Here is a 16,222-nt window from a genome sequence, read left to right on the forward strand (position 1 = left end):
GCAACAGAACCGATGGACAGAGTCGGCAAAGCACAGAAGACCTGAACGGCAGGTTCCTGACAGCACAGCAACAGTGGTCACATGATTGTATGCATTTGTCAACATTCAGAAATACACACAAAAAGGGGACTTTTACCATGTGAAGTGTGCTTCCATAAAGCTGCCTGACAAGTAAAAAAGACAAATGAGCTTGTTTTGGGAAGGACTGCTAGCAACTAAATAAAGACACGCAGACCACCCAGACAAAAACAATTTTTGGGAAAACAGCAGTGGCCTAAGAATTTCCTGGAATCCCACATAAAACTGAGCAACTAGACTGCAAAGCCACAAGTCACAGACTTATTTACTACAACAAAAGCAAGCTACCACAGCTGCAAGACGCAAACGTCTGGAAGCAGACACAGACCCTGTTTAGCTACAAGACGTGTGTGATGCTGGTGTTGGGACAGGGAGAGAAGAAAGACCAAGGCAGTGTCTCTGGGAAGCAGGGAGGACTAGGGGAGGGCAGGCTGAGACCTGGGGCCAGTATGCTGCAGCTTCCAGAAACTCTCAAAGCCCACCACCAGGACTCCTGCCTGCCCAAGGCACAAGGACATCGGGGAACAGGTTGGGGACAAGAGGATGAAAGAGATAAAGCCAGTGCTTCTCATAATCTTTGGTTTCAGGGTTCTTTGTGTTCGTGCACTATTAAAAACTATCAAGGGTCCCAGGATGCTTGAGCAGCTTAGTCGGTTAGTATCTGACTTTAGCTCAGGTCATGGTATCATGGTTTGCAGGTTCAAGCCCCCCATCGGGCTCTGTGTTGTCAGCTGGGAGCCTGGAGCCTGCTTCATATTCTGTGTCTCCCTCTCTCTCTGCCCTTCCCCCACTCGCGCACGCACGCTCTCTCTCTCAAAAGTAAGTGAGCATTAAAAAAACAAACTATTAAGGGTCCCAAAGACCTTTTGTCCAGGTGGGGTATATCTGTTGACATTTTGCCACTGGAGAAATTAAAAAATAATTTTAAATTTTAATTTATTTAAAAATAGCAATAAACCTATCACGTTAACATAAAGAACATTTTAGTGACAAGAGCGGCGCTGTTCTATATTGTCTGTAAAACTCTTTGAATACCTGGCTTAATAAGAGAGCTGGGCTCTCCATCCACTTCTGCACTCAGAGCAGCTACACCAAACTCTACAAGGGTAGTTTCATTAACGCTTTGTTGTTATGTGAGCTCTCAAACCACTGTCCACACGGTTTCAGTACTATTACGTTAAAATACACCATGTTGCACTTCGGACGACTCTGTAACACTATGGAAATTATGAATTCCAGGAGTTAAACAGAGATTCTCAATGCATAAAATGCCAGCATATACTTTGTGAAAAAGATCAGTGAAAAGACACATAACTTTTTATTATCATTATGAAAATAGTCTTGACCTTCCAACTCCACAAAAGAGTTCAGCACAGAGAGGTCCCACACACCCATGCCAAAGATGGGGCAATCTGAGCTTCAAGAATAATTACAACGCATAGAATTAAAACCCGTCGAATATGTTTAAATACATACATTCATTAACAATATTATAAAAGAAAGAACTGGTCAACCTCAGATGACCAAGACCAAATTTACGATGTGAAGAGTGGGAAGAAACAGAGAAGGGCTCTCAGGACCCTGCGATCCTCTAGGAGATGTCCGCTGGGGGATGGAACAGATGGGAAGACAGGCCCCTCTACACCACTACCCTAACTGACAAATGAACAACATAAGACAGACAGACCATGGCCGTGCTGAAACCTCTGAGGAATTAATAAATACAGACATCAAGAGTAAGCAGCTGCTACCATCAGAAAAAGAGACAACCAGACGTTCTGCACGTCTTGTCCCGGTCTAGTCTGTCTCTGTGGCAAGCTGCAGGTGAGCAGGGAGGACACAGGGCCACGGACAGCACTGTGAGTGGGAGGCACAGAGTCCAGTCGAGGCAGCCATGTGGCCCGGGACTGTTCCACAGATAAGTTGGTAGGAAAAGAAAATAAGGGGGATTATAGATAAATTAAAAGGCAAAAGGCCAACGATGTCTCCGAGTTCACGCCGGGCAGAATGAGACTATTCAGAACATGCAGGCAAGGTAAGCACTGTGGAGGGTAGGCTGGGGGTCACTTGGGCCCAGGGCGAGCCCGAACCTTGGTGGCAAGCTACCAGAGTGCTCGCCCTGGACACACTCATTGGGCCAAACATCTGTCTTGTATCATTTTCTGGATCTACGCTTCACTCTACAACAACAAGGTTTACAACACATGGAATACAGAAAAGACCATGAGTCCCTAAGATACTAAAGGAAAGGAGAGGGAGGGAGAAACGACCAAGCCCCTGGGACCATCAGGGTACCAACTCCCCACCATGAAGAATGAGGAAAAACAACAAAAAAGACCACGTGGTTATTTGTTCTGTCCATCGAGTATAGAGTGTGTCTGGGGTGCCAAACAACCCTAGTAGTTTAGATGAGGGACGCTCTCCTGTGCCCAAGGGTCCAGCCAGAAGCTGCAGAGGTATGGCAAGCCTACAAGCCCACCAATTCTACTGTGCTTCTGGGGTCCTGCCTTAGTCCTGTCACTGCAGCGGAAGTGAGCTTGCTTGCTTACTTCATGGTCCACGCTTTCCGTAGCCATACACTGGTTGTTGGCCAGAGTAGTGATCTCTCGGCTTTTCGGGGTTTCCATTCGGCAGCTGCAGAGGGGCACTTCCTGAAGGCCGTCTGTCTCCACCAAGTCAGGACCATTGGCCAGCCCTAAAGTCACACAGACACACATGAGCGTCACTAATAACACAGTGCATTCCCAGACGGGCGTTCACTATACTCAGTGGCACAAAGTCCCCACCTCAACACGCAGTCTAGAAAGTGAACAATTACATAGTCTTTGCAGAAACCTCACGTGGAAGGAAATAAAACAATGCCAATTACTTGCCAGCACGAGCAGCACCCCACAGCAGGAAGGCCCACCTGCGGGTGGAGTGCCCACTGCTGGCGGGGCAGGGCGGGAACCTCTCCCACCAGCATAGCACCTGCCAGGCCCCTAAGGATTCCTTGCTAATCCATGTTCTCAGGAGCCAGGACCTAAGTTCAGAGAAAGACTATACCTTCCTCGGCTACTCCTATATCTTTTGGTTTTCACACAAAAAAGCATACAATACGTGTTGAGACCTTGTTTTCCTCACTTGGTTTTAGAATTGCTGCCACAGAAACAAACATTCAATTCCATTTGGGAGGGTTTCTTTTCCATGTAGGACACTTATCGGACCGAGGAGGGAGGAGATGAGGGAGGCTGGGCCAGTGGTGAGAGTACTGATGAGGGCGGCACTTCTCATCCCCAATTCACGGGGAAGACACTAGATGAGCAGTGCTTGGGGCGGGGCGGGGGGGGGGGGGCACAGCCCACATCTGAGCGCAGCCAGAGCCAGGCCGGCCTCGGGGGTGGAGTGCAGGCAGACTCCTCACTCCGACCCGGCTACAAGGTCTGGCTGCTTCCACAGGAAGACACATTTCGAGTTCTCTTCTTGTGAGACAGCCAAAGAAGAAAAATGGCCTCTTACTGCCATACCTCAGAGCAGGCCCACGTGGGGTTGGAGGACATGCCCTCACTGCCTCACTACCCCTGCGTGTAATCCAAGGCTGGCCCTTACCAGGAGAGTCAGAATGCAGGTCTTCCACCACTGGCCAAGAGTCTGGGTCACCTACACTCCAAGACCATGACACCTGTCGTTCGTGAGGAGAGGACACAGGCAAACGGCGAACTAGAACTAACGTTAGAACCGCTACAAGTTTAAAACTGGGAGAGCCCTGGCGGAGACCCTGCTCGGCAACTAGGTTTTCAAATGAAGAAGACACAGGCGGTGCAGGGGCCCAGCCAGCATGGCTGAGAAGGCCGAGGGTGGGGTGAAGACCAGGCCTTCGGATTTAGTTTTCCATACACGTGGACAAGAGAGCAGTGGTTCAGATGCCTCCTGAACGTGGGATGTGCTCCTGTCTCCAGCAGTGGGAGCCACCAGGGGTAGCAGGTGAATGGCTCAAGAGAACCCCACCAGGGTACCCACTCCCACTGAGCTCTGGCTCCCGCCAAAATCCCATCACCCACGTCTGGCTTCCCCTCCCATCACCTGCTGGGACCACAATGTCACTCAACCTCAACTCGGCAGAAAGGGCAGCAAAGATGCCTAGAGAGACATGCAGGCAGTGAATTCTGATGGGAAATACTCTCCACGCTCAAGCCTGGGCCATCTGGACCCATGACCCAGAACCATCACCTGCCCTCCCTCTGCACCTGTCATAGAGCACGCCCCCTGACCCCAGGCCTCCAGGGAGCCTGAGGCACTCAGTCCCTCCAGTCCAGCCTCAGGCTCCACAAGTGCCTCCCTCGAGTGTCCAAAACTCAGGCTCTAAAATAAATGTACACTTGGGGCGCCTGGGTGGCTCAGTCGGTTGAGCGTCCGACTTCGGCTCAGGTCACGATCTCGCGGTCCGTGAGTTCGAGCCCCGCGTCGGGCTCTGGGCTGATGGCTCGGAGCCTGGAGCCTGCTTCCGATTCTGTGTCTCCCTCTCTCTCTGCCCCTCCCCCGTTCATGCTTTGTCTCTCTCTGTCTCAAAAATAAATAAACATTAAAAAAAAAATTTTTTTTTAAATAAAAAATAAAATAAATGTACACATGCAAATGCAACTTGTGTCTTCCATGTGCTGATTCTCTCAACTACAAGTATGACTTTTGAGCAATCACTGACTTATTAGTGAGAAGTTACCAATCATATCAAGTTTAGAAAGTCAACTTACAAAATGTCATGGAATCTCAGGAACCCTCCACTGTCTTCTCCTACTTCTCCAGCTTGGCTCCCACCAGTTTGGCCCTTACTTTTACCAGAAACAGAACATAAGCACACGAACACACAACCTCCCTGCTGGGACAAGCCCAGGTCACTCCACGAGTGAGCGACAGGAATTTCCACTGTGCTCTTCACCTGCCTCCCCACTGGGCCACAGCAGAGGAGCAGTCTGATTAAAGGAAATACTATTTCCAGCTTATATCCAAACCTAACTTCCTGAAACAAACTTAAAATCAGGTTTAGAAAAATGATCCTTCATGTGGAAAGAAAGCACAAGTTGACTATGCTGACAACTTTATGATATTACAGAGATGCTCTCTGCTCCATTTGGTGCAAGAAGAAAGACGGTTTCTCTGACGGACAAGTCTACAACTTGCGTTTTCGGCTAAAGGTGTGATTTCCCACACTAAAGAGGTGATCAAAATTCTTCTAGCATTCAAAACCCTAAAAAGCTAGTTATCTGTCCTCAGAAGACTGACAGGTTAAACCCCAACAGCAGCACATGACCCACAGCTTCACGGTCCACATGGGGACCATGTGAATGGACCATGTGAATAACTTGGGGATTTCACATTGTAAAGAGATTTTCCAAAATAGTCAGCGACTAGTTACTTTTCACTGATGAAAGACTTTGAAATGGTTCAAGAAGAGGAGGCAGCGGTGGGGAGAAAGCCCTGCACAACCGGGGCGGCTGGCGGGAGAACTCCAGAGCAGCAGGGGGCCGCAGCTGCGCCCACACCCTCACAGCCCAAACCAGCACTAGGTGTACCCTTTGTTTCAGCACAGAACGGACCTGGGCACCAATCACAATCAGAGTCAGAGAAGATGACAAAGCCACACTATTGACAGTTTTAGCACCTGTACATTTCCTGAGTCAGCAGGGCAGGAAGACACCTTTCCATCAGGAGCTCTATGTAAGAACGTGTCTGGCTGACAGAGGGAAATAGAAGCCATGACCACCAACAACCTGATCTTGTGTGAGATGTGTCACTCCAGTGCTGCGGGTGACCAGGCAAACACGCCCCTGAGGGTCCACTCAGCCACCTTTTAGGGAGGCAATTAATTAAACATTCCGTTACTACCCACCAGGGGTCATCACGTTAATACAAGGCCTCCCCCAGCAAAAGCAAGATGGTGCCTGGTCTGGTCATGGCACCGACGTTCACCTTCTGCGTGTGAGGGCAGCGTCCCCTTGACACGGAGATCCAGGGAGTCCAGAGAAACTTCCATGTACCCCGTGCTGTCTCCTGGTGCCGTCTGCTCTGTGCTTCCTGAAGATGACGTATATGCTTCAGAACCTGCATTCAAAATGGACTCGTGAAACACTGCACCGGGGCCACGCCTCTCCCGTAGAGACCACAGAGAGTGCTGATTAACCCATTCAAGACAACAAACTCAAACCCAACCACTGCCCAGGCCACTGAAGCCTCATTATCATTTTCTTTCCTGTGCATCCTTCTGCTAATTCCCCATGTCCACAGACTGTTCATGGGAGGAGGGGGAGCTGTATCAAGAAAAATGAGGAACTGACATATGAAAACATCTTTCTCCGGAATTACATCAAGTTAGGTAAAAGCTGATCAAATAATCAAGGAAACAGATAAAAACATAGTAAATAAATGTTCTGTAAATACTACTTTAAAAAAAACAGGAAAAAAAAAAACAAAAACAGGGGTGCCTGGGTGGCTCAGTCGGTTGAGCATCCAACTCTTCATTTCAGCTCAGGTCATGATCCCAGGGTTGTGGGATCGAGTCCCGTGTTGGGCTCTGTGCTGAGCGTGGAGTCTGCTTGGGATTCTCTCTCTCCCTCTGCCCCTCCCCTGCTTGCAGTCTCTCTAAGATAAAAATTAAAAAAAAAAAAAAAAAAAAAAAAGCTTTAAAAATAAAGCACAAATATCTGATTTGCAGGTGTGAAAGACCAGCTAATAAAAAGGAGCTGAACTACTGACAATAGCCAAAGTGGGGAAAGAGCCCAAATGCCCATCAATGGATGAATGGATAAAGAAGATGTGGCATATATATACACAATGGAGCAGTACCTGGCAATCAAAAAGAATGAAATCTTGGGGTGCCTGGGTGGCTCAGTCGGTTGGGTGTCCGACTTCGGCTCAGGTCACGATCTCACGGTCCGTGAGTTCGAGCCCCGCGTCGGGCTCTGTGCTGACAGCTCGGAGCCCGGAGCCTGTTTCAGATTCTGTGTCCCCCTCTCTCTCTCTGACCCTCCCCCGTTCATGCTCTGTCTCTCTCTGTCTCAAAAATAAATAAACGTTAAAAAAAAAAAAATTCAAAAAGAATGAAATCTTGCCATTTGCAACTATGTGGATGGAACTAGAGGTTATTATGCTAAGCGAAATTAGCCAATCAGAGACAGACAAATATCATATGACTTCACTCATATGAGAACTTTAAGACGCAGAAGAGATGAACTTAAGGGAAGGGAAGCAAAAATAATATAAAAACAGGGAGAGGGACAACACAGAAGAGACTTTTAGATATGGAAAACAAACAGAGGGTTACTGGAGGGATTGAGGGAGGGGGGATGGGCTAAATGGGTAAGGGCATTAAGGAACCTATCCCTGAAATCACTGTTGCACTATATGCTAACTAACTTGGACGTAAATTTAAAAAAAAAAAAAAAAAAAAAAGTAGCCGAGAAGCCACCCCACGTCGTGTGCAATGTTCCTGGAAAACCTGCCCAACCCCACAGACATCTGAGCTCAGGATTCACAGGGAAAGGACACAGGACTACAGGGACACGTCCACCTGTCAGACACGGTGGTTTATGAAGGATATCACATACCACAGGGCAAACAATGTGAATGCAATTGAGGAGCCTGTGAAATGAGGGCTAACTAGACTCAGGCTTCCTGTGCCCTCGAGCCAGCCTGTCCACACATCCCCAGAGAGCCCGCGTGGGTCCTTGCCATTGTGAGCGGACTTCACCAGGGAGGCCTGTGGATAGCACGCACGTACACAGGGTAATATCTAAAGCCAGCAAACGGCAGGTGTCCATATTTCACACCAAGCTTCCGAACATTAGTAACCGATGATATGCCAGTGATCACAAGTAAGTGAGCCATAACTCAGAGCAGTGTGGCATCTGAGGCCTTTGAATGCGTGCCACGCTCTGTACCTTGGCTCACTGACAGACAGGAAGAAGCCAACCACGGTGAGAAATCATCACCACAAATCTGAAGAACATGAGTAGTCTGTGCAATCTTAAACACTTTGCAGAAAGAAGGTACAATTCAAATTCCTGTGTGAATAAACATTGAAGCATGCTTCTTACACATCATATCCAAGTCTTGGGGTCTAGCAACGCTTCTGTTCGCCTGCATAAAAGCCACATGGGCTGGTCACCCGCAGCAAAGAGAAGAGGAAAGGTGAGTGAAGGAGACGGAGCTCATGGGAGGCTCATGGGCGCCACACACAGCTCTCCTCTGCTCTGGGGGGACAGCGCTGCCTCCCTGCCACCCACTCAACAAACCGACGTGTGCACCGGGGGGCTGGAGACGAACAGCACAAGCCCCTCGGCTCTGGGTGCTCGTGTAAAGAGAAGCAAGCAAATGAAACAGCCCCTACGGCAACTGTCGACAAAGGTTCACAGGGCAACACAGAAAGCTGTCAATTTAAGCAATGATGCAGAACTGGGCATCCCCACGCAAAACGAGAGTGGCCCTGCTGCACACCATACACAGCACTAGCTCACAACTTCAAGAAGAAAATACAGGACAAAATCCTTGTGATCTGACTTAGTGAAAGATTTCAGAGATCCTAAAAAGCATGAATTTTAAAAGAAAATAATCGATAAATTAGACCTCAACAAAATTTTTTAAACTTTTACTAGGCGTATGTATTTGCAAAACATGTATATAACAAAAGATTTGTACCTGAAAACTGAAAGAACTCTTGCAAGTCAATGAGAAGGTGTACAATCTGATTTTTAAATGAGGAAAGGAGAGAAACCTTGACAAAGGAAGGTACACAGGGCCACGGTGAGCCACCTCACTACTCACTGGCTAAATACAAAGTGAAGGCGCAGGGAGGCCCGCAGAGCCCCAGCAGCGCCGGGACTGAAGAGGCCCGGCCATGACAAGGGTGGCAAGGACACGGAGGGGTGGAGCTCTCATGCTGCTGTGGGAACATAAAAGAGAGCAGTATTCAGGTTTCTTACTGAAAACCGTCCGGTATTTACCTAAAAAATTAGACATACAGCATATAACTTAGGCATTCCACTCCTAAATATTTACCCAAGATAAATGAAGGCATCTGTTTAATGACGATCATATACAAATGTTCGTAGCAGTTTTATTCGGAAGAAGCAAAAACCGGAAAGAGCCCAAATGTCCATCGACAGGTGAAGGATAAACCACAGGACAGCCACACCATGGCCAACTTTCTACCGGTACTACAACATGGAGGACTCAAAAAGTAATGCACAAAGAAGCCACTGGGGAAAGGGTACCTACCCAATGATCCACTCAAACAGAGCCCTAGACAGTGCTAACCAATCTGCATACAGAGCATGGAGAAGAGAGCCTAGGGACAGGAAGGGCTGGCTGGGAAGAGAGAAAGGCCACCAAGTGACAGCAAGGCATTCACTTCAGGGTCTGTACTGGAGGTCTCAGGGTCATACACGTGCGTGAAAAGTCACCACCTTACACATGAATTACATACACTCTATCACAAGCAACAAATCTTGGGCAAAAAAGCTGTAAGAAGTGACCTTTGGCCCACTAGGCCTGCTCACCTTCTGGATTTCAGGGTCATTTCGTTCCCTGATCCTCTTTTAACAAAATTATTTCCAGAACAGGGGAATGTGACCAAAGGGTCAAAAGCCACTGTGTGGACCCGGGCTGACACTGCCTGCACCTGACACCGAGGGTAGACACAGTAACCATAAACAATGTTCACAAGCCACAGATTGTGGGACACACAGGGAAGGAGATGAATGACCCCCATGAGCTCAACATTCAACAACGGAGCCAGCATCAAGGGAGGTTGGCCAGAAGGAAGCCACCTGAGGATCACCTGAGTGCCTGTAACAAGGTCCAGATATTCTCCCCCTTAAAACAGTGGAGCCCTTTTTCTAATGAAATCCTATGTAGAAGCCCCACCCCCACCCCAGGCCAGCTTCCTGTGGCCCCACCGCCACCCAGAGTGTCTGCAAGTGTGGACACCACGTTTACCCAGGATACTGCTTTGCTTCTTTTTATTTCTCCGCCTCCGTTTCCTAGCAGGCTTGATCCAGGGGCTGTCAGGCTTCCCTTTCCTCTTGAGAAACTTCTTCTTGATACTGGATTCAGAACTCTGAGAACCAAAGGGGCGGGAATAGAAAAAGCAAAGCATGAGAGCTCCTGAAAGCAAAAGGTACCAGAAGTTTTGTTTTCTTGCAAAATAGAATACCTACTATATCCTGATTCTTCAACTGGAAGATTAATTTCACTTCCAGACATTTTTCTGATCTCATTCTTAAAAATACTCATGTTTTCCCCTAAATCACTCTAAGTTGTTATTTTACAGACCAAAAAAAAAAAAAAAAAAAAAAACAAAGGAAGACCAAGAACATTTAAATGGAATTTATAAATCTTATTCGAATTTGGCACAAAAAAGAATGAGGAGGTTCTACTCAGGAACTAAATAAATAACCTCTCAGTGAGCAAATCCACTTTTACTTTATGCATCCATTCATTCTGCTTGTGAGAAAAGAAACACTCAAGGCCTCAATTTGCTTCAGAATCTATGTCCACGTTAATTATCTACATGGAGGACAAGGAAAGAAGTTATAATTAATTCGTAATATTTTAAGATTTTTATGACTACCTATTTCTAAAGTCTGGATGCAGAAAGGCATCTAATGACCACGAATCCGAAACAAACCCACAGAACTGCCACCTGTCACCGGTCTAATGCGAGGACCTCACATCCCTGCTCACTACGGACACGCAGAGGAGCTGGAAAAGACCGTTCCAAAGACAGAGGAGCACGCGGGCCCTTCCGGCCACCCGGTGCCCGATGCCTGGCTCTGACCACGGCGGGCCAGCAGCACACACAGGACCCCTCTGCCACATCACAAGCAGCCCGATGCAGCCTGTGCTCCATCCCCTCTGCCTCACCCCCGCCCCCCCTTATTGCCAAACTTCAGACCCCAACTTCCGCAAGCACTACCCCCAAGCTCACTGTTGCTTTCAACCCGCCATTCCAGAGAAACGAAGGCTTATCACCAAACCCAATCATCCCTCCCAGGTCCTCTTCTCGTGACACACTGACACCAGTGGCCGCCGTCGCCCTCTTGAAAGCATTTCTCAGCTCACGTGACCCTCCCCAGTCTCACATCAACTCCTCCTTCTCTGCCTAATGTGTACCTGTTGGGTGCTTCCCAGGCCCCATCCTAGGGCTCGTGCTCTCCCCCACTTCCAAGCCCTCGCTCCTCCATCCCCACAGACCCAGCGCCCCCGCCCTCTGGCCCCTCACCTGCATGTGACACCCGGCCCACAAAAGGTTCTGCTGCTCCACCTCAGACACCTCAGATCCTTCCTTCCCCCTCACACCGGTCACTGGGCAGAATCATGGCCGCTGTCCTCGCTGTCCGCTCCTCCCCAGTCCCGCCGCCCCTCGCACCAGAGCCCCGACCTCCGCCCGGATGGCCGCCTGGCCCGGACCGTCCCGTGAGTGCCCGTGCCAAGCCTTTGGCTCTCTGCTCAGCGGTCATTCTCACGCTCCTCGCCACGGTCTGGGACCTGAGTCACAGGCCCTGATTCCAAGCACACACTCCCAACGACGGCCGGACTACAGAGCTTCTTGCTTTACTCTGCCACCACACACAGATGAGAGCGCAGGGCTGGGGTTACCAGATCGGACTCGTCTCCATCCTCGTCCTCCTCCCCGGTGCCGGCCGACTCCTGCTCCTCTTCAGACTCGCCGTCCGTCTGGTCAGCCACACAATAAGCCGGAAAGAAAATACAACCGATGAGACCCTTCAGTGGAGGGGACTCCATAAAAATACATTACCAGACACCCAGGCGGTCAGCGCCAGAGACGCATGCGTGCAGGCGGGGTGGGGCAAACACGAGTGCCATGTCCGCAACGTGCCCGGGGCCCGCTCCCTGCTCGAGAGCCCCATCCCAGGCGGGCTGCCCCTTCGCTCTATTTCTGTACTGATCAGAAGGCAGCTCCCCCGGCACGTAAGAGACCATCAGCTGTACGTCTAAGATCAGCGCACTCGGTGCATTTTATGTGGAGCAGAATTCAATTAAAAAGTAATAAAACAAGGGCGCCTGGGAGGCTCAGCCTTTTACGCGTCCGACTTCGGCTCGGGTCATGATCTCACGGTCTGGGGGTTCGAGCCCCGCGTCCGGCTCCGTGCCGACAGCTCGGAGCCCGGAGCCTGCTTCGGATTCTGTGTCTCCCTCTCTCTCTGCCCCTCCCCCGCTCACGCTCTGTGTCTCTCTCAAAAATAAAAGTTTCAAGAAAATGTTTTAAAAAGTCACCAAACACGCACAGTAAAAAGATTTCCAGAGGACACAAAATAATACAGAATGCAAAACCCACCCTTGACCCCACCCAAGGTCCAGGGCAGCCCCCAGGGCCATCACACTAGTGCTTCTCACACTCCCTCCGGCCAAGGTTTTGCACAAATGGGCCTGAACACGTAATTTCTTATTCCACAAAATTTCTTATTCCACAAAAAAAGTAACAGGTTTTTCCTCAGACAAGTAAAGCAGGCTTCTGCCTGCTGCCTGGCAGAACACCAAACACAACTTCGTGAATGAAACTTTCTTGTGATTGCAACATGTTTTGGAATTCCTTCTGTATCAAAGCAACACAGGTACCTCATTTTTTTCTGCCGTATTTATCTTTTCTATCCACACAGGTAATACATGGACGCAAAGACGCTAAAACGTGTGGGTATCCATTCACCCCTTTTCCACCCACTCCGAGGCAGAGATGTGGTCACGCACACCCCGGGCCCGGTTCTTCGTGGGGTGGCACACAGTAACTTTCCCGTCCCCTAATCGACAGGCCCCCTCGTCAGCTTCGCAACGAGGCTGCGTTCTACACAAGCCAAGCTCCTCCGGGACAAACCTACAGACACATGCTGCTCTCTGCAGACGTGGGGTTCCCAAACTGCTGCCACCAGCAGTGCCCGCGGAGGTACCACGAGCCCTCCAGAGGGGTGGTGTGGTCACTTTGGTCTCCATTCCCCAAGGACACAAGGAGCTGAGCAAGACGTCTCCCACAGCTTCACATACTTTCCTATTTCCTGCACTTTGTCTCGTGTGACCAAATCCTCAGTCCAAACTGCGTCCTTGCCTCCTCATTCATCAGTAGGAGCTACACACATAAAAGACAGCAATCCTCTGTCTGTTAAATAGTTATACATATTTTCCCTATCAAGTCACGCTTTGCTTCTGGTATTTCTTATTCCACAAAAATGTCGAGACTTTATCTGGGCACTCAAACCTGCCCATCTTTCCCTTTGTGGGTTCTGGGTTTGTGTCTCCCACCAGAAGGCCTTCTTTATTTGAAACTAAAATATAATTTCTAACATTTTCTTCCACAGTTCAATATTTTATGTTGACACTTCAAATCTTCTGTAATTTACTTTTTAAAACAACAGCTTTACTGAGATATAATTTACCTATCCTAAAAGTCATGCTTCTAAAGTAAAAAATTCAGTGGTTGTCAGCATCCTGAGTTGTGCAGCCATCGCCGCTAATGCCAGAATGGAGGTAATATTTGCTATGTGCCATGATGTAAAAAGCCCACCTCTACTTTTTCCCCCGAAAGATCAATTGTCCCAATGGCACTTACTGAAAAGTTCATGATCCCTTGACCACAAACTAAAAACCTCATCCTTACAGCACACTACATTTTCACGTACAAACGGGTTTGTCACGGATTTCCTGTTCCGCTCACTCAATGCTTTCCCATTTCTGCAAAAATCCCCGTGTAATCACTCTCCAGTAGTTGTCACTGCCTTTCCCTCTCCCTGGGCTTGCTGCACACAATTCCCATAACAGCTGTTTTACAGAAACTGCTGTTCAGGTTTTGATGAGAATTACCCTGGACTTCTGTGTAAAGTGGGGAGGATGAAACAACAATCTTCTCCTTCAGACAAGTATGGGTTTTGGCTCATATGAAAAATAGGTCTTCCCTCAGACAAAAAATGAATCTTCACTCAGCAAACAATGGGTTTTCCCTCAAACAACTGGCCTTTCCCTCAAACAATGGGTCTACACTCAGACCAACAATAGGTTTACAATCACACATTTAACAGGTCTTCACTCACACAGTGGGTCTTCACTCAGAAAAAGAGTTTGAGTCTTCACTCACACAAGTAACAGGTCTTCTCTCGGAAAAGTAACGGGTATTCACTTGGACAAGTGACAGGTCTTCACTCAGACAAACAGTGTTACCTGAGACAAGTAGTAACAAGTCTTCCCTCAGAAAAACAATGGGTCTTCTCTCAGACAAACAAGGGGTCATCCCTCACTCAAGTAAAGGGTCGTCCCTCAGACAAACAATGTGTCTTCCCGCAGCAAGTAACAGGTTTTTCCCCAGACAAGTAAAGGGTCTTCCCCCAGAATAACGGGTCTTCCCCCAGACAAGGAGAGAGTCTGCTCCCAGACAAATCATGGGTCTTCACTCAGACAAACAGGTCCTCCCTCTGAGAATCCATGGGTTTCCCTCAGACAAGTAACACATCTTCCCTCAGACAAGGAAGAAGTCATCGTCAGCCAAGTAACAAGTCTTCCCTCAAACACTGGTTCCTTCCCAAATAATGGGTCTTCCCTCAGACAAGTAAAGGTCCTTTCTCAGACAAACAATGGGACTTCCCTCAGCAGGTAACAGGTTTTCTTTCCCTCAGACAAGTAGAGGGTCTTCCCTCAGAAAAACAACGGGGTTTTCCCCCAGATGAGTACAGGGTTTCTCTCAGACAAATCATGGATCTTCAAACAATGGGTTTTCCCTCAGAGAAACCATGGGTTTCCCTCAGACAAGTAACAGGTCTTTCCTCAGACAAACAATGGGTTTTCCCTCAGACAAGGAAACGGTTTCCTTCAGACAAGTAACAGGTCTTCTCTCAGACAAGCAATAAGTCTTCCCTCCAACAAACAATGAGTCTTGCCTCAGACAAACAACAGGTCTTTGCTCAGAAGAACAAAGAGTCTTCCCTCAGACAAGTAAACGGTCTTTCCCTAGACAAATAAAAGGTCTTTCCTCAGATACCAAGGGGTCTTTCCTCAGACAAGTAACAGGTCTTCCTTCAGACAAACAATTGAGTCTCTCCTCAGATGAACCACAGGTTCACACAAGTAAAGGGTCGTCCCTCAGACAGACAATGGGTCTTCCCGCAGCAAGTAACAGATTGTTCCTCAGACAAGTAGAGGGTCTTCCCTCAGAAAAACGGGTCTTCCCCCAGACAAGGAGAGGGTCTTCTCTCAGACAAATCACAGGTGTTCTCTCAGACAAGTAATGGGTCTTCCCTCAGACAAGTAACAGGTCTTCCGTCAGACAAGGGTCTTCCTTCAGAGAAGTAACAGGTCTTCCCTCAAAAACTGGTTCCTCCCCCAAACAATAGATCTTCCCTCAGCAAGTTAACAGGTTTTCCTCAGACAAGGAAAGCGTCTTCCTTCAGACAAGTAACAAGCCCCTCTTCAAACACTGGTTCTTCCCTCAGACAAACACTGGGTCTTTCCTCAAACACTAACAGGTCTTCCCTCAGAAAAACAACGGGTCTTCCCACAGACAAACAATGAGTCTTTGCTCAGAAAAACAAAGGGTCTTCCCTCAGACTGGTAAAGGGTCCTTCCTTACACAAGTAAAAGGTCTTTCCTTGGACAAGGAAAGGGTCTTCCCTCAGACAAGTAAAAGGTCTTCCCCCAGACAAGTAAAGGGTCTTCTCTCAGACAAACAATGGGTTTTCCCTCAGACTAAACATGGGTTTCCCTCAGACAGGTAACAGGTCTTCCCTCAGACAAGGAAAGGGTCTCCCTTCAGATAAGTAACAGGTCTTCCTTCAAATACCTAGTTCTTCCCTCAGACGAGTAAAAGGTCTTCTTTCAGACAAGGAAAGGGTCTTCCCTCAAACAAGTAAAGGATCTTTCTTTAGACAAGTAAAAGGTCTTTCCTCAGACAAGTAAAGAGTTGTCTCTCAGACAAACAATGGGTCTTCCCTCACCAGGTAACGGGTTTTCCCCCAGACAAGTAGAGGGTCTTCTCTCAGACAAACAATGGGTTTTCCCTCAGACAAGTAACAGGTCTTCCCTCAAATACCGGTTCCTCCCGCAGACAAACAATGGGTCTTCCCTCAGACAAGGAAAGGGTTTTTCCTTAGACAAGTAAAAGGTCTTTCCTCAG

The 16,222-nt window shown here is 48.4% G+C and overlaps 1 protein-coding gene across 8 annotated transcripts in view; it reads right to left on the reverse strand.

Annotated features, from left to right (window-relative positions):
• The window catches only part of EHMT1 (euchromatic histone lysine methyltransferase 1), a 153,184-nt gene that overhangs the window by 45,270 nt on the left and 91,692 nt on the right, over window positions 1-16,222 (reverse strand). For all 8 annotated transcript variants that reach the window (XM_058693370.1, XM_058693371.1, XM_058693375.1 and 5 more), the window contains 4 exons: window positions 11,710-11,787; window positions 10,048-10,168; window positions 6,025-6,156; window positions 2,628-2,773 (listed from right to left, as the gene is read on the reverse strand). In XM_058693370.1, the coding sequence (XP_058549353.1) occupies window positions 2,628-2,773; window positions 6,025-6,156; window positions 10,048-10,168; window positions 11,710-11,787 (477 nt within the window). The remainder of the gene's footprint in view (window positions 1-2,627; window positions 2,774-6,024; window positions 6,157-10,047; window positions 10,169-11,709; window positions 11,788-16,222) is intronic.

The sequence above is a fragment of the Neofelis nebulosa genome, chromosome 12 (genome assembly GCF_028018385.1).
Source record: "Neofelis nebulosa isolate mNeoNeb1 chromosome 12, mNeoNeb1.pri, whole genome shotgun sequence".
NCBI classification, from domain to species: domain Eukaryota; kingdom Metazoa; phylum Chordata; class Mammalia; order Carnivora; family Felidae; genus Neofelis; species Neofelis nebulosa.